Source organism: Hemitrygon akajei, chromosome 23 (assembly GCF_048418815.1).
Source record: "Hemitrygon akajei chromosome 23, sHemAka1.3, whole genome shotgun sequence".
In the NCBI taxonomy this organism is placed as follows: Eukaryota; Metazoa; Chordata; class Chondrichthyes; order Myliobatiformes; family Dasyatidae; genus Hemitrygon; species Hemitrygon akajei.
In genome coordinates, this window is record NC_133146.1 from 17,446,610 (window position 1) to 17,464,877 (window position 18,268).

Below are 18,268 nucleotides of genomic sequence, written 5' to 3' on the forward strand. Positions count from 1 at the left end.
AGGTTGAGTAGAGCTTCTTAACTGAGAACATGGATGACCGAATTGAGGTCGATAAGAACAAGAAAATAATTAACTTGTCGACTCACAGACAACAGAGAATTTACGATAAGCCTTTTGCGTCAGTGCCAGACGGCAAGGTAGTGTAACACCTTTCATCACCCACTGCTGTCTGTATGGAATTTGCACGTTCTCCCTGTGACAACGTGCATCCTTGTGGGTGCTCTGCTTCCAAAAACATTTGGGTTAGGGTCAGTAAATTATGGACTTGCTATGATGGCAGTCAGAAGAGACTTGTGGGCTGCCTCCAGCACATCCCGGTATTGTGTTGGTAGTTGACGCAAATGACACAGATATTTCGATGTACATGCGACAAATGCAGATAATCTTTAATCTGATAATCTGTTCTCAGTACTTAGCTCTGTAACTCTGCAGATCACAGCACTTCAAGCTCCTCTGAAAGTTGCAAAACAGAACAGCACGTATTCTAAATTATGTTAATACACCGGTATAACAAAACACGGTAGCCAGTTTGTACACAATATAAACAGAGCTGCGGCAAAAATAGTCTATAATAAATACACACAATCTCTAGTTTACAGTGGTTTTAAAGTTCACACAGTAGGGGTGTGGATATTGAATATTGAATGACATGCAGAAGTTGTTCCCAGTAGTGGGAGAGACAGGCATAGCCTCAAAATTCAGAATAGAAGGACGTCTCTTTAGAACAGATGAGGAGGAACTTCTTTAGCCAGAGGGTGGTGAATCTGTGAAATTCATTGCCACAGACAGCTGTGGAAGACAAGTCATAGGGCATTTTTAAAGCAGAGGTTGATAGGTACTTGATTAGCAAGGGTGTCAAAGGTTACAGGGATAAACTGTTGAGTGTGAAAATAAATTAGGCAAGATCGAATGACAGAGCAGACTCGATGGGCTAAATGGCTTACTTCTGCTCCTGTCTTGAGGTGAAGATCACAGCTAGCTTACCTTTGACTTCCTCCGGCTTTGCCTTTTTCTGGGGTGTCCCTGCTGTGGTTGAGTGGATCTCCTGGCCTCGTTTCACCTTTCGAAATGCCTTTACAATCCCCTGAAGCTCCATGCACAGCACGCCAGTTGATTGGCAGGGCTAGCGGTCCACCCACCTGTTCGACGATTCACAAGAAAAACACACTTGAATCAGTACCTGTTCTCCTCACAAGATCAATTTGCTTGTGGGCATTCACAGTAAATATAAAGAACCACAATAGAATCAATGAAAACCCACACACAAGACAACCAACCAACGTGCATAAGACACCAAACAGTGCAAACACAAGTAGCAAAAAAAAACCCCAAAATATTAATAAATAAACAATAAATACTGTTAATATGAGATGCAGAGTCCTTGAAAGTGAGTCCATAGGTCGTAGGAACAGTTCAGTGTTGGGATGAGTAAAGCTGAGTGAAGATCTCCCCCTGGTTCAAGAGCCTGATGGTTGAGAGGTAATAACTGATGGTGTGGGTCCTGAGGCTCTTGAAGGCAGCTGGGAGGAGAGCATGGCCTGGATGGTGGGGGTCCTTGTGGATGGATGATGCTTTCCTCCAACAGCATCTTCTTATAAATTTGCTCAATGGTGGGGAGGACCATATCCACTACTTTTTGTAGGATTTCCATTCAAGGTTGTGAAGAAACCATTCAATATACTCTCCACGTCTACATAAGTCTGTCCACAGTTTTAGATGACATACCGAGTCTTTGTAAACTTCCAAGAAAACAGAGGTGCTGCCTTGCCTTTTTTGTAATGGCACTTACACACTGGATCCAGGATAGATCCACTGAAATAATATCACTGAGGAATTTGAAGTTGCTGACCATCTCCTCCTCTGATTCCCCTGATGAGGACTGGCTCATGGACTTCCAGCTTCCGGCTCTTGTAGTCAATAATGTTCCTTGATTTTGCTGGCTTTGAATGAGAGTTTTGTTTTTGTGGCACCATTCAACCAGGTTTTTAATCGCCCTATGCTGATTTGACACCATCTTTGATTTAGCTAGTGACAGTGGTGTCATCAGCAAACTTAAATGTGGCATTGGAGTTGTCTAGACACAACTATTGCTGGCAGAATTTCAGATGGTGACAAAATTGTATGCAGGTGCAAGGTAGATCAGCTGGCTGAGTGGTGTTACAGCAACAACCTTGCACTCAACGTCGGTAAGACTGAAGAATTGACTGTAGACTTCAGAAAGGGTAAGAAGAGAGTTCTCATCGAGGGATCAGTAGTGGAAACAGTGAGCAATTTCAATTTCAAGTTCCTGGGTGTCAACTTCTCGAGGATTTGTCCTGGGCCCAGCATATCAATGCAGTCACAAAGAAGGCACAACAGCAGTTATATTTCATTAGCAGTTTGAGGAGGTTTGGTAAGTTAAAGACACTTGCAAATTTCTACAGATGTACCATGGAGAGCTTTCTAACTGGCCGTATCACCATCTGTACAGAGTGGCAGGGGGCACCGCATAGGATCAAAAAAAAACTGCAGAAAGTTGTAAACTCAGTCAGCTCCATCGTGGGCACTAGCCTCATCAGCATCCAGGACATCTTCAAGAAGCGATGCCTTAAGAAGGTGACGTCCATCGTTAAGGACATCCATCACCCTCTTCTCATTGCTACCATCAGTGAGGAGGTACAGGAGCCTAAAGGCACATTCTCAACAATTCTGGAACAGCTTTATCCCCTCTGCCACCAGGTTTCTGAATGGACATTGAACACTACCTTATTTCCCTTTTTCCACTACTTATTTAACTTTTTAAAGACATTTATTTTCTGTAATTTAGCTTTTAGTTATTATGTATTGCTACTGCCTAACAACAAATTTCACGACGTATGCCAGTGATATTATGGGAACTAAGCACAGAGCCAATGCGGTACACATGCACTGACGGTGATCGTGGAGAAAATGTTGCCAATTCAATCCGAATGGGGTCTGCAGGTGAGGAAATCGAGGATCCAGTTGCACAAGGAAGTATTGAGGCCTAGGTTTTGAAGCTTATTGATTAGTTTTGAGGGGTTGATAGTATTGAATGCTGAGCTGGAGTCAATGAAGAGCAGCCTGACGTATGCGTCAGATGTTCCAGGTATCAGTGAAGAGAAAATGAAATGCCAGCTGCTCAGGCAGGAGCTGACATGTTTCATCACTAACCTCTCAAAGCACCTCATTAGAGTGGATCCAAGTGCCACTGGACAACATTCACTTGGGCAGGATACGATGTTTCTCTTGGGCACAGGTATTGAATCTCTCTTTGATTACTGCAGCGAAGGTTAAATATATCAGTGAACACTCCAGCCAGTTGATCAGCACAGGTCCCCAGTACTCAGCCAGGTACCCCGTCTGGCCTTTCTGTGAGTTCACCTTCTCTCAAGTTGGCCTGAAATCACAGGGCCGTCGGGCGCTGTAGGAGTTTTCATAGGTGCCTCCATGTTTTTCCGACAAGAAGGAGTTTTGAGCTGAGACCCTTCACCGTGTCTCAGACTGAAATGTCAACTGGTTATTCCACTCTGTAGATGCTGCCTGACCTGTACAGTGCCTCCACCATTTTGCGTGTGTTCCTCAAGATTTCCAGCATCTGCAGAATCTCTAGTGTTTATGAGTGTGATTTAGTAGCATGCCAAACAGTGCATTTAACCACAGTACTATTACCACCTGACTAAAGATTGGCACAAGGAAGCTGCCCCGGCAGAGACACATTGCATCAAATCTGCTGTAAACTTTTCTTTGATAATTCATTTCTCATCAACTCCAGTGTGATGTGGTTTCAAGAAGCAGGTAAATACAAGTTTCTTAAATAGTTGGGGTGGTAGCCAGTATTAAGAGCTTAAGAGAAAGAGTAGTGCAGGAGCCAGAAAATGATGGGTGGATCAAGATGAGGAGAGGTGTTAGGCAGATGGAGGAGCGGAGATAATGATAGAGGCTGGGAGGGAAGTGGGAGATGAAAGATGATCGGTGATGGGAAGCTATATTCCCTCTATCTTCACACAAGATGAAAGGTCACTGTCCACTTCCCCCTACAGATGTGGCCTGAGTTCCTCCAGCATTTTGTGTGTTGCTCCAGATTCCAGCATCTTCAGTCTCTCACATCTCCTTTGCCATAAACTCCAGCATCTCCCCTTCCATGTAAATACCAAAATACTGAAACTCCAGGGAATGGACTTCATGAGTCAGAATTCATGGGATGATGACACAAGCAATCTGCTGTCTGGGAGGAAAGAGATTGTCAACATCTCCCGTCTGAGTTCCTCCGGCAGATGGTTCGCTCCTCCTAATTCCAGCGACTTCTGCCTCCATGAGTTAGAGTTCATGGGTCGGATTCCACGGGTCGTGTCCCATCATTAAGATTCCACACCCTGTAGCCCATGGGAAAGATTCCATTGGATGCAGTTCAGTGATTGGATTCCACGGGTCGAATCCCGGGTGTTAAGTCCCAGGGGATGGTGTTAATGGAGTCTAGCAGGTGGATCGCTGGTGTCAGATCCAGTGGCCGGGTCCCCGGGGTGGAGCCTGTGGGCACTGTGGTCAGATCCAGGAGGTGCGGCGCCCAAGCTCGGGTCCCAAAGACCCACTCTCCTGCCCAAACCCCAGCTGGTGACATTTTAAATTAAAATGACCAGTAGCGACGCCCCATTGGGCAACAAAAACCAGCCAATCAGAGACGGGCGGATGTGGCCTGAATCTACCGGACAGTGAAATCAGTGACAGAATTAATCAAACTCCGGGCTTGAGTCACCGAGGAGCCCCCTCCTCCTCTTAAATCCGCCCTCTCCTACCACCTCCCACCCTCCCTTCCCTCCCCTCCCCGACCGTCCTCACCTCACCGGAAATGCCCGGAACAGTGAAACCACTTCCGGTGTGGCCCGTCCCACCCTTCAGTCATTCATTACATTTATAATTTAAATTTCCCCTCACACGCCAGAACCAAACCGTGCTGAGGACCAGGACACGGGGCGGGAGCGAACGATTCCGCCATCGGTGTTTTAAGGAAATCAGTGCTGGGGCGAGGTCAGGGGTCAGGGCGGCGCCGTTGCTGTGGAGACGGAGCAGGTGTTGGGCGCGATGGCGGCGGGGAATTGGCTGGGCCGCCTGAGAGCGGCGGAGAAAACTGCGATGGTTCAGGAAGGTGAGCGGGGAGGGGTGCGTATGAGGGAGATTGAGGGCGAGGGGTGCGTATGAGGGAGATTGAGGGCGAGGGGTGCGCGCGAGGGAGATTGAGGGCGAGGGGTGCGCGCGAGGGAGATTGAGGGCGAGGGGTGCGCGCGAGGGAGATTGAGGGCGAGGGGTGCGCATGAGGGAGATTGAGGGCGAGGGGTGCGTATGATAACGCAACAATGAGCTTAAATTATTATGCCCAAATTTAGGCTAAATTTGCACATAATCGTTTATTTTGTTATAGTTTAAAATATTATGTCAATACAATTTAAATCTGGTGTGAGCTAAATTATTGCTCTCTGGCGAACGGTAGACTTGCACAGGTGGGTCCGTGTTCATACAAGTGATAGCCTCATTTTCCCTTAAAGGGACATTCAGACTTTTATTATGTTTGTGTTTACCCGAATCGTATTTACCCCAGAACAGTTTATTTATCGGAAATGGCCTTTGCACATTGTTATTCCTCGTGGAGTGTAGAGTCATGTTGCTGATAGTTTGCTTTCACAGTAACAGCTAATTCATCACGATCCTACGGTGAGAGGGTTACACAGGTACATCAACACGTACAGTGAATATTTCAAAGAGCAGCAATCTGGGGCTGGGCTGGGGTTGGGGGAGGCACCTCCTAAGTGTCGCCATGCTTCCAGTGGTAATGTAGCACACCCACAGTTTACTAACCCTAACTTGTACACCTTTGAACTGTGGGAGGAAACTCAGAAGAAAGCCACGTGTTCACGGGGAGAACATACAAACTCCTTACAGACAGTGGAGGAATTGAACTCTCCACTAACTGCTACAGTACAGGACCTAAGACTGTGCTGGGGTAACCCGCAGGTGTTGTTACACGTTCCGTTGCCAGCACAGCATGCTCGTAATGTTCAGCAGAACATTATAGATCATAAGACATGGGAGCAGAATTAGGCCATTCTGCCCATCGAGTCTGCTTCACCATTCCATCATGCTGATCCCAGATCCCACTCAATCCCATACACCTGCCTTCTCGCCATATCCTTTGATGCCCTGACCGATCAGGAAACGATCAACTTTCACCTTAAATACACGCACGGATTCGGTCTCCACCGCGGTCTGTGGCGGAGCATTCCACAGATTCACTACTGTTTGGCTAAAATAAAATTCCTCCTTACCTCTGTTCTAAAGGAGGAGAATGCCCTTAACTCCTGGTGGAGTCATTGGGGTGCCATCATGCACCGATCTTATTGGTGATTGCTCATCATGTGGTGTTTCTGTACCATTCTCCAGTTTTTTTTTTTACGAGAATGAGTTGCTAGCTCGATGCTCAACCCAGCACGGATGGAAAGCGTGCAAGGGAGCCGGCTGGGTTCGAACACGGGCCCATTCGCTCCAGAGTCCAGCACTGATGCCACTATGCCACCAGCCATCTCTGTTCTAAAGGGTTGCCCCTCAATTTTGAGGCTGTGCCCTCTAGTTCTGGATACCCCCACCACAGGAAATTTCCTCTCCACATCCACCCTATCTCGTCCTTTCAACATTCAGTAGGTTTCAATGAGATCCCCACACGTTCCTCTAAATTCCAGTGAGTATGGAGTGCATTTAAGAGTCGGTGACATTTCAGGGCCGGGAGTCATGTATGGATGAGATAAGGTTTGAAGAATTTTGTTTATCGGTGAACCAGGTGGGATTCTGTGCCATGCTGTGGAGAGAGTTTAGTGTAGGGGGAGGATATTGTGCAGATATAAGGAAGAGAATGGAGTTTAGAAGAATGAGGGAAGATCTCATTGAAAACGATCAAATAGTGAAAGGCCTAGGTGGAGAGGATGTTTCCTATAGTGGGCGAGTCTAGGACCAGAGGACACAGCTTCAGAATAGAGGGACGTCCATTTAGAACAGAGATGAGGAGGAGGTTCTTTAGCCAAAGGGTGGTGTATCTGTGGAAGTTATTGCTCAGATGGCTGTGGAGAAGACATTGGGTATATTTAAAGCGGAGGTTAGTAGGTTTTTAATTAGGACGTCAAAGGTTAAGGGAAGGAGGCAGTAAATGGGGTTGAGAGGGATAATAAATTAGTCGTGATGGAATGGTGGAGCAGACTCAATGCACAGTGTGGCCTAATTCTGCTCCTTTGTCTTATGGCTTTAACGCTGCTGGTGCCAGAACAAGATGGGCATGGTGTGGAGATAAACAGAATTGGTTTAATATTGTCACACGTACCAAGATACAGTGAAAAGCTTGTCTTGCTAACTGTCCATTCAGCTCAGATCATTACACGTGTGATACATTGATAAACTGGGATTGTTGAGTTTTCTGGAATTGGCCAGAACTCAAATAAGGCTTATTCTGTAGCGCTGATAGTCTACCCTAAGCCTGTGAAAATAAAGATGCCAGTGGTGCTGATTATTACTGTACCTGACTGTCCCCTGCAAACCCAGGTCGGAGGAAAGTACATTACGTATTTCCTGATGGCGCTGAAATGGTGGAAGAGTATGAAATTAGCAGTGACGAGCTCAAAGGTGAGAATTTGAAGTTAATTTCCTCTGGTAACTCGCTGGTTTAGTATGTGTATTATTTATTGTTCACTTGTATTAATGTCGCCTTTTAAAGTTAATAAGAGTAATGTGGGGTGATCACTAACAAGTAACATCTGTGTCATGCAAGTGCCTGCCATTGAACACTGGGTCTAAGCACATTAATGTTCATTGACATTGCCAACTCCCTCTCTCCTACCATCACCAGAAACTCAGCAGGACTGGCCACATGATTACAGTCAATACATGGCAGGTTAGGTCAAATCTTGTGATGACCTCTTGGTACGCTGCAGACTTCCCACCATCTGCAAGGTACTAGTTAAGCATCTGATGGAACACTCTCCACTTGCCTGCCTGTCGTGGTGGGGATGGTGGTGTGTTTTCATGGTGTATGTCCTGGTTTCGTTAGTACTCCCAAAGTGCCTCACATTCCGATTCTTTCTTGTATCAGTGCACATCAAAGCACACAGTGAAATGCATCTTCTGCATTAACAACTAACACACCCGAGGATGCTGAGAGCAGCCTGCAAGTGTTGCCACATATTAGTTTTAAGGTTAAGATTTTCAGTACTTCCCTTTGCATTTTTAATTTTAAGTTTCAGTTTTAAGAGAGGGGAAATTTTTAAAGTAGATTTGAGAAGCAAGTTTTCCACATAAGAGGTTGCTGCATAAATGGAATGAGTTACCAGAGGTAGTAGTAGAGGCGGGTATAATTACAATATTTAGAAGGCATTTGGATGGATAATTGGAACGGAAAGATTGAGAGGGATATGGGCCAAATGTAGGAAAGTGGGTATAGTTTAGATGGGCATCATGATGGTATGGACAAGGTGGGTCGAGGGGCCTGTTTCAGCACTGTATAACTACGACTACATGCAGTCCTCCAGTCCTCTGGTAACTTACTCGCAGCCAGCAAAGATGTAACATCTGAGCCAGAGCCACAGCAGTCTTTTTGGTTATGTTCCATAGCAGACTGACTTACAAATCCCACCTGGCCCTGGGAACTTATCCACCTTTTAAACCCATTAAGATATCGAGTACTTCCTCTTTATGGAAACTTGCAATCAACTTTCATCTTCCCTTTTGCGGAGCTCTCCACGTACAAAGTCTGTTTCTTTATGAAAGGTATTCATTTAGTATCTCACCTATACCTTCTTGCACATGTTGCCTCTTTGTCCCTAACAGCCCTAGCTACTTCCTGTTTTTTCTTTTCTCCTTAATATACATGGAAATCATCTTTTAATTTACCTTAATCCTGTCTGATACTTTGTGGTTATTTTTGTGGTTTTTTTTTTTTGCCTTAGTAATTTACTTTTAAGCATACACTTTTTATACTCTTGACAGGCTCCGGCTTTAGGTTTTTATACCCTGACATCCAGGGTGCCTATACTGGTAACTCTCAATACTCTATATCTTCCAAAACACCTTTTACCCTATTCTTTCCTACATTTTGTAGGCAAACTTCAAAAGCTCAACGTAAATTTATTATTAAGGTACATATACTGTACGCTATCATGGACGATCCAGAACCCAGCTGCGAAAGGAGGAGGGTTGGGCATGGAAGAAGCCCAGTCCTGTAAAAACCCAGTGCTACAGAAACACCGACAGAAGCTCCAAAAACCTCATCCCTGGCAGAGGATGAGCTACAACTGGGGGCAATTTGAAAGACTGGTCCAGGGCAGGATTCTGGTGAGCTGCTGTAGGTGACCTGTGCCCCATTAGGGGTGATGGGCTTAAGAAGCAGATATACTGTAAATGTCACAATATACTACCCTGAGTTTCATTTTCTCATGGAGAAACACTGTAGAATCAATGGATCTCTCAAAGCTCTCATTATTTCCACATTGTGTGTTGTTTTGTATATATTGCTGTTTGTTTACTTCTCTGCATCTCCATTTCATTAGTGTGACATGTGATGAGGATGTTAGGAGAATTCAGGGTGACTTGGATAGGCTGAGTGAGTGGGCAGATACTTGGCAGATGATGTTTAATGTGAATAAGTGTGAGGTTATCCACTTTGGGAGTAAGAACAGGAAGGCAGATTATTATCTGAACAGTGTAGAGTTAGGTAAGGGAGAAATACAAAGAGATCTAGGAGTCCTTGTTCATCAGTCACTGAAGGTGAATGAGCAAGTGCAGCAGGCAGTGAAGAAGGCTAATGGAATGTTGGCCTTTATTACAAAGGGAATTGAGTACAAGAGCAAGGAAATCCTTTTGCATTTGTACAGGGCCCTGGTGAGACCACACCTGGAGTATTGTGTACAGTTTTGGTCTCCAGGGTTAAGGAAGGACATCCTGGCTGTAGAGGAAGTGCAGCGTAGATTCACGAGGTTAATTCCTGGGATGTCCGGACTGTCTTACGCAGAGAAGTTAGAGAGACTGGGCTTGTACACGCTGGAATTAAGGAGATTGAGAGGGGATCTGATTGCAACATATAAGATTATTAAGGGATTGGACAAGATAGAGGAATGGAACAAAATTCCAGCAACTTATTGTGAGAAGCTTGCGGAAGGCTACCCAAAATGTTTGACCCAAGTTAAACAATTTAAAGGCAATGCTACCAAATACTAACAAAGTGTATGTAAACTTCTAACCCACTGGAAATATGATGAAAGAAATAAAAGCTGAAATAAATCATTTTCTCTACTATTATTCTGACATTTCACATTCTTAAAATAAAGTTGTGATCCTAACTGACCTAAGACAGGGAATGTTTTCTAGGATTAAATGTCAGGAATTGTGAAAAACTGAGTTTAAATGTATTTGGCTAAGGTGTATGTAAATTCTGACTTCAGCTGTAATTACTAAGGGCATTAGAGGTTGTATGTAGAAGGGAGAAGGTGCATAGTGTTGGTCTCTGCACCCTGTGTTAGAGTGTTATTTTTATTTAGAGATACAGCACAGTAACAAGTCCTTTCACCTCAACGAGCCTGCACTGCCCAATTACACCCATGTGACCAATTAATATACTAACTTGTACGTCTTTTGAATGCGAGAGGAAACAGAAGCACTTGGAGAAAACCCATGTGGCCATGGGGTGAACGAACAGACTCCTTACAGACAGCGGTGGGGATTGAACCTTGATCTTACAGCTGCTCCTGTCAGCTCTGTTACTGTGCCGTGTTGTTGTGGTTATGGGAGTGATGTCACATAGGCTGTCACTGTCTCAGTAGTTACCTTTGTTCCTGTCTGCCCGGTAACGTTTCATTACAGAATTAAACTCGGAGCCCATATTCAGTCCAGATTAGGGCACTGCAGAATACATATAGAGCCTGTATATACATAGCCCATGTTTTACTGCACATATCTGTAGAATGTTGCATTTCCATTCACTTTAAGACCTTTGCTTATAGTTAGAAAGTGGAAGCAGAAGACCACGCTGGGATCCCCTGGACAGTGGCAATTCGAGGTGGGGGAAGCGTACTCTAGAGTTGTCGGGAGCCTCGAGCAGCCGCTGATACAGGAGAGTAGCAGCAATGTAAGTGCTCGTAGAGCAAGTGGTTTAAATGTCTCTGCCAAAGCATTTCAGATTTATTTATATGGGTGCACCTGTGGTACAAGGGTAGATGGGTAGTTTCTGTCAGTTTAGGAATACATGTCTACAGGGAGAGGGCAGGCATTCATAAATTTACAGAAACTACCTGACTTTGATCTGTTGATAACCACCCATTCTGCACTGACTTAAACAGAAACAAAAATCATTTGTCCCTTGAGTCTACTGCGCAGAGTTCCACTTTCCTCCTGAGCCCTGTAAAACTTTGGATTTCCTAGTAATCTAGAAACCTTTCCATCTTGGTTCAAGTAACTGGTGACACCCACAACTCAAAGATGGAGAAATTTTAAGATTCACAGCTCCTTAACTGAAAAATAATTCCTTTTTGACTTCATCTTAAATAGTTGGCCTTTTATCCTGAAACCATGTCCCTTGGTTTTGAGAGTCCCCCCCCCCCCCAGGGAGAGCATCGGTATCTGTTAATCCCCTCTCAGAATATTGTGGTATGGTAATATCACTTGCCTTTCATTCTTCTGAATTGCAGATTATACTGTTTTAAAGTCAATACTTTATAAACACAGAAACTTCTTAGAACTTTCTCTCTAGCTGTTGCACTTCATTCCACACAGTTACTGTTTTACCTTGTTCTGCCATGATGCACTGTGTAATAATTTGATCTGTATGAATAGTTATGCAAGCTTTTCATTGTACATTAATGCATGTGACAATAATAAACCAATTCCAGTAACTTATTTGTGTTTTTAAATCAATGCAGCCAATATTTACAAGAAAGGACACAAAGACCTGCTTCCAGTGGCGGATTCGAAATCTACCGTACCCCAAAAATGTGTACAGCGTTACCATTGACCCAGATGAGCGACGTTGTATTGTGAGGACATCTAACAAAAAGTAATCAGCCTAAGGTTCAGGCATAAATTGGTTGAGCCAGTTTTCTTCTGTGCTGTTGCAGTTCCATGATATGTCCATGCCAAGGGTGTCTCCTCTTTCGAGCACTCACTATGTGTGGGATAGCAAGGTTGGCTGATTAGGTACCTTATCAGGTAGCAGCAACTCAATGCATAAAAAACATGTAGACATCGATAAGAGGTTCAGTTACACAATAAATTCTGCAGATGCTGTAAATTCAAAGCAACACACACAAAATGCTGGAGGAACTCAGCAGGTCAAGCAGCATCTATGGAAATGAATAAACAGTTGACATTTTGGCTGAGACCCTTCAACAGGACTGGAAAGGAAGGGGAAGATACCAGAGTGAAAAGTTAGAAGGATATAGGTTGGTGGGAAAGGTAAAGGGTTGGAAATGAAGGAATCTGATAGGAGAGGAAAGTGGACCATAGGAGAAAAGGAAGGAGGAGGGGCACTGGGGGAGGTGATGGGCAGGTGAGAAAAGGTAAGTGAAACGGGAGGCATTTTTTTTTACTGGAAGGAGAAATCAATATTCATACCATTTGGTTGGAGGCTACCCAGATGGAATATTAGGTATACACATAATATGCTGGAGGAACTCGGCTAATCAGGCAGCATCAATGGAAATGAATAAACAATTGACATTTCAAGCTGAGACCCTTCTTCAGGACTGAAAAGGAAGGGGTAAGACACCAGAATAAAATGGTAGGAGGTGGGGGGAAGGAAAGCTAGAAGCTGATAGGTGAAGCTCGGTGGATTGGAATGTTAAAGGGCTGGAGAAAAATAAATCTGATAGGAGAGGAGAGTGGGCCATAGGAGAAAGGGAAGGAAGAGAGGACCCAGGGGGAGATGATAGGCAGTTTGGAAGAGGTGAGAGGGCAGAGTGGGGATTAGAAGAAGAGGGAAAGGGGAGGGAATTTTTTTTTACAGGAAGGAGAAATTGATATTCATGCCATCAGGTTGGAGGCCACCCAGATGGAGTATAAGGTTTTGTTCTCCACCATGACGGTGGCTTCATCTTGGCACATAAGGGGACCATGGACTGACACATCAGAACAGGAATGGGAATCAGAATTAAAATGTTTGCCCACTGGGAAGTTCCACTTTTGGTGGATGGAACGAAGGTGCTAAATGAAGCGGTCCCCCAATTTACGACGGGTCTCACCTATGCAGAGGAGGCTGCTTTGGGTGTACCCGAAACAATAGATGACCCCAGCAGGTGAAGTGTTGCCTCACCTGGAAGGACTGTTTGGAAACCTGAATGGAGGTCAATGGGCTGGTGAAGCACTTTGGCTTCTTGTAGGGATAAATGTTGGGAGGAAGGTTAGTTGAGAAACAAATGGATAAGGGAATCACAGGGGGAGCAATCCCTGCAGAAATCATGGAGTGGGGGTGGAGGTAAAGATATGTTTACTGGTGGAATCCTTTTGGAGATGGCAGAAGCTGTGGAGGATAATGTGTTACATGTGGAAACTGATGGATGGTAGGTAAAGACAAGAAGATCTCTATCACTGTTAAGGCGGTGGGAAGATGGGGTGACAGTGGATGTCCAAGACATGGAGGAGATGCGGGTGAGGGCAGCCTAAAAGGTGGAGTTTCAGTTGTTAGAAAAAAAAACATCAGAATGGGGAAGAAATGTGATCTAAATGACTTTGATCGTGGAATGACTGTTGGTACCAGAAGTGGTGGTTTGAGTATCTCAGACACTGCTAATCTGGAATTTTTCACACACAAGTCTAGAGTTTACAGAGAATGGTGCGAGAAACAAAAAACCTCCCGTGAGTGGCAGTTCTAAGGGCAAAAACGCCTTAGTAATGAGAGAAGTCAGAGGATAATGGCCAGACTGGTTCAAGCTGACAGGAAGGCAAAAGTGTTGTGAGGGTATGTGTTACAACAGTGTTGTGCAGAAGAGCATCTCTGAATACACATGTGGATGGGCTTCAGGAGGTACCTAATAAAGTGGCCACTGAGTGATAATAAACCTGATTGTGATACTGAATTCTCTCCATATAGTAACCAAGTACATTGAAGGCAGATTTTCAGATTTTATTTGGGGGTGGGGTGGTCAGGGGATATTGACTAAACAGATAGAAAAGTAACACTGACGTCAGGATCAGATTGCTTTCATCTTATTGAATAGTGTGGCAGGTACAAGGGGCCAAATGGCTGGCACCTGCTGCTGCTTTTAACACTAAGTAGCAATCTGTATGCTGCTCAACATACTGTGAGTATTTCTGCACCTGAACTCATTCTCCCAATTGGTTATCACCACCAATGTGCCAAGCGAGCAGATAGAGTCGCGACTCAGAGATCTGTACCCTGAAGAAACTGTTCCCCACCAACGGTCCATGAACCATATACACCACCTCACTATTTCACTCTGTTTAGGAACTATTTATTAATTATTTCTTATTGTAACTTCTAGTGACATAGTAACATTTTAATGTGTTGCACTGTTAACTTGCAAAAGAAGTTTCACAATATACACGCACTTTATTAGATACACCTGTAGACCTGCTTGTTAATGTAAATATTGAACTAGCCAATCATATGGCAGCAATTCAATGCACAGAAACTTGCAGACATGGAGGTTCAGTTGTTATTCAGACCAAACGTCAGTATAGGGAAGAATTGTGATTTAAGTGACTTTGACTGTGGAATAATTATTGGTACCAGACAGAGTGGTTTGACTATCTCAGAAATTGCTGATCTTGTGGGATTTTCATGCACAAGTCTCTAGAGATTAGATTAAAAAATTAAAAACAACCTCAGGAGTGGCAGGTCTGTGGGCGAAAACACCTTGTTAATGAGAGTGGTTAGGGGAGAATGTCCAGACTGTTCAAGCTGATAAGAAGGTGACAGTAACTCAAATAAATGTGTTACATTTGTGGTGTGTAGAACAACATCTTGAACCTTGAAGTGGATGGGTTACAGCAGCAGAAAAACTTGCACTGGGTTCCACTCCTAAACCCTAGTTAAAGTAGCCACTGAGTGTAGAATCAACTGCCATGGTGGTGTAGCATTGAAGAAAGCCCTTCGGTCCATCTTGCCTATACTGACCATGGTGCCCACCAGGCCAGTTCTATTTGACAGTGTTTGGCCCATATCCCTCTAAACCAGGGGTTTTCAACCTGGGGTCCATGGACCACTTGCTTAATGGTATTGGTCCAGGGCATAAAAAAAGGTTGGGAAATCCTGCTCTAAACCTTTCCTATTCATGTATTTCTAAATGTAAATATACTAGCCTCAAGCATTTCTAGATGCACACCCATCTCTGTATGAAGAAGTTTCTTCTTAGGTACTTATTAAATTTTTTGCCTCTCACCTGAAACCTATGTCTTTTTAGCACCTGCTCCCCAGGAAAAACTGTGTGCATTCACCCTGCATATGCCCCTCATGATTTTATACACATTCTATAAGGAGACTCCTCAGACTTACAGCCCTAGCCCACTGAACACCTCCCTATAACTCAGGCCCTCAAGTGTTGGCAGCACCCTTGTAAATTTTCCATTCAGTGGACAAGAAAGCTGTAAGCAGTCATTTATAGTATGACTCATGACCCAGCATCTCTCGTCTCCAGAGCCTGCCGCTATCGTACTCACAGAATCAAGTCTAAGCCACTGTAGATAATCTGGTCAACTTTCTGTTCTGTTAGTGGAAGCTTTTCAGTTAGCTGCTGCTAAATTTCTTGCAAAAATGACTTAATTTCAGAAAATACATTAGGATATCTTGGGGAACTCAGCTAATTGAGTAGTGTTGCAGCATTCTGCATATGTACCGTGGAGAGTATTGTAACTGGCTGGATCACTGTCTGGTATGGGGGGAGGGCGCTACTGCATAGGATCGAAGCAAGCTGCAGAGAGTTGCAAACTTAGTCATCTCCATCAGTGGCACTAGCCACCGTAATATCGAGGACATCTTCAAGGAGCAATGCCTCAAAAAGGCTGTGCCCATCATTAAGGACCTCTATCACCCAGGTCATGCCCCCTTTTCATTACTATCAACAGGAAGGAGGTACAGAAATGATTCAGGAATAGCTGCTTTCCTTTTGCCATCCGATTTCTGAATGGACATTGAACCCATGAACACTACCTCACTACTTTTTAATTTCCATTTTTCTATTACTTATTTAATTTAATGATGTTTTATATATATGTATTTACAGTAATTCATGTTATTTGGTGCTATCAGATACAATTCATATTTGTTCTTTGAACATGTCATGTTATATAAATACAGGTTTTTTGTTGCTAATGGACTCTTTCTGATTCCAGGTATTTCAAGAAGTTCAACATTCCTGATCTGGACCGCTGCTGCCTCCCTCTGGACGGTTCTGCACTCAGCTTCACGCATGCCAACAACACCCTTATCATCACAGTGAGCACATTCAACTTCCCATACAGCTCTCACTGAGACGGCAGGTGGAATATGTGGTGGGCCTCAGCTGTGTTAGATATTTAAATCATTCCATGTCAGGCATAGTTCAAGTCTGTTAGCTCTGTGAACTTGTGGAAATGGAAACCGAGTAGTGAGAGATTCAGTTAGATTGTGAATGGAGAACACTGTCCAATCCTGGTCATCCTGACTTAGGAAAGATATGAAGGCCCAGTAAATATTTACTGGAATAATTCTGGTGATGAGGGATTTCAGCTCCACGATTGGACCTGTGAAACCGCTTCTCAGGCCTAACCCTGATCTTGAAGTAGGTTATAAGGTTAGCACAGCATTGTGGGCCAAAAGGCCTGTTATGTCCTGTAGAAATATAGAACGTAATTCCATGTTCTGTGTTTTCCTTGGAGCAGACAGGTTGAAATGTGTTTTGATAGAGGTGGATAGATCAGGCCTAGTTTAGAGTCAAAAGCCATTCCATTTGGCAGCATAGTGACTAGCCTAATGCTGTTACAGCGCCAGTGACCCAGGTTCACAGGGAGAACATACAAACTCTTTACAGGCAGCAGCAGGAATTGAACCCAGGTTGCTGGCATTGTTAACAGTATTATGCTCCGCAATGCCAGCATGCCACTCTATCTGCCTTCTTTATTGGTTTACCTCCATCTATCACCCAGCTGCCTCTGTCACCCCTCCCCTACCTGCTTCAATTCATTATTGCTCCTCAGTCCACCAATCATCTCTGGTCCTCGACCATCTCCCAAATCCATTCTCGGTTCTCATTTAAACCCAAAATATCGATGATTCCTTTACCCCCCCCCCCCCCCCCCAAAGAAGCTGCTTGACCCACTGGGTTCCTCCAGCAGATTATTGCTCCAGATTTCTTTTCTTTGAAAGGTAGATCACAGGCTACAGTTTCTGCGTCCAGCCTTGGAATGACGTGGTGGAGCTGGTAGCATAAAAGCAACTGAAGAGATGTGGTGGTTGGGGGTTAATTTAAAATGCATTAACTGGGTATTTTCCCTTCCCCTCATCAGTATCAGAAGCCGACTGCAGTCCTGAAGCTGGAGCAGGAGGTGGTGCAAGAACTGAAGAAGATGAAAGTGGCTGAGGATGGAGATGTGGAGTGTAAAACACAATGACCACAGCACTCACTAGCATTCTACCTCATGCACAACTCTTGTAGTTGGGCCTACTGTTCCAAATCCACTTTTCAGCACTGTATTAAAACATTCAATTAAGTTTCTAATGCAGAGCACCTTTGCACTGGATTGTAGAACAATATAGGCCTTCGGACAACATTTTATCCTACTCCACAGTCAATCTTACCCTTCCCTCCTATATAGCTCTGTTTTACTTACAGCCATGTGCCTAACTGAGTCTTGTACATATCCCTAATGTATACGTTTCCATTCCTGGCAGGGTGTTCCACGATCCCACCTATTAACCTACCTCTGACATCTGCCCCCCCCCCCCCCCCCATATTCAAATCACCATAAACGCGTACCCCCTCTCATCAGCCGTTTCTGATCTGTGATTGGTTGCGTCGATGTTGGATATGGCCACAGCATTCAGCTCCCAGGCCCTCAACCCACTCCACAATTTCAGTCAGTTGCTTGCTGGGTTACTCTGCCCAGCTGTATAACTGTTGTACAAATAAGTAATTAACTTTATCATATACATTCATGTGTGTTAGGAATTTGCTGCGGTGTGTTGTGCAACAAAAACAACATTCAAGTTATATTGAATAAAAATAATTTAAAATATAAAGATTAAAGTACAGTA

The 18,268-nt window shown here is 44.2% G+C and overlaps 2 protein-coding genes across 4 annotated transcripts in view; one reads left to right on the forward strand and one right to left on the reverse strand.

The window, feature by feature from the left end:
• poll (polymerase (DNA directed), lambda) overlaps nt 1-4,880 on the reverse strand; it is a 34,472-nt gene extending 29,592 nt beyond the window's left edge. Inside the window, exons 1-2 of one of the 3 annotated variants that reach the window (XM_073027064.1) lie at nt 4,837-4,880; nt 985-1,139 (exon numbers count right to left, since the gene is read on the reverse strand). In XM_073027064.1, coding sequence (XP_072883165.1) covers nt 985-1,096 — 112 coding nt within the window. In that variant the 5' untranslated portion in view covers nt 1,097-1,139; nt 4,837-4,880. Of the gene's footprint in view, nt 1-984; nt 1,140-1,358; nt 2,416-3,171; nt 4,756-4,836 lie in introns of those variants that run through there. The other 2 variants (XM_073027063.1, XM_073027062.1) reach the window with 2 other exon arrangements.
• Nucleotides 4,881-4,955: 75 nt separating this feature from the next.
• On the forward strand, nt 4,956-18,232 carry dpcd (deleted in primary ciliary dyskinesia homolog (mouse)). The gene is made up of 6 exons (XM_073027068.1): nt 4,956-5,143; nt 7,579-7,659; nt 11,028-11,152; nt 11,943-12,076; nt 16,369-16,471; nt 17,521-18,232. The coding sequence occupies exons 1-6, from the start codon at nt 5,080-5,082 to the stop codon at nt 17,623-17,625; spliced, it is 612 nt and encodes a 203-aa protein (XP_072883169.1). The 5' UTR covers nt 4,956-5,079; the 3' UTR covers nt 17,626-18,232.
• Nucleotides 18,233-18,268: the final 36 nt, after the last annotated feature.

Excerpts from the sequence above, each read along its gene's own strand:
- dpcd (XM_073027068.1), top strand. The coding sequence starts at position 5,080 with ATGGCGGCGGGGAATTGGCTGGGCCGCCTGAGAGCGGCGGAGAAAACT. Across the intron at positions 11,153-11,942 it reads TACAGGAGAGTAGCAGCAAT|CCAATATTTACAAGAAAGGA; the intron begins GTAAGTGCTCGT and ends AAATCAATGCAG. Across the intron at positions 12,077-16,368 it reads GTGAGGACATCTAACAAAAA|GTATTTCAAGAAGTTCAACA; the intron begins GTAATCAGCCTA and ends TTCTGATTCCAG.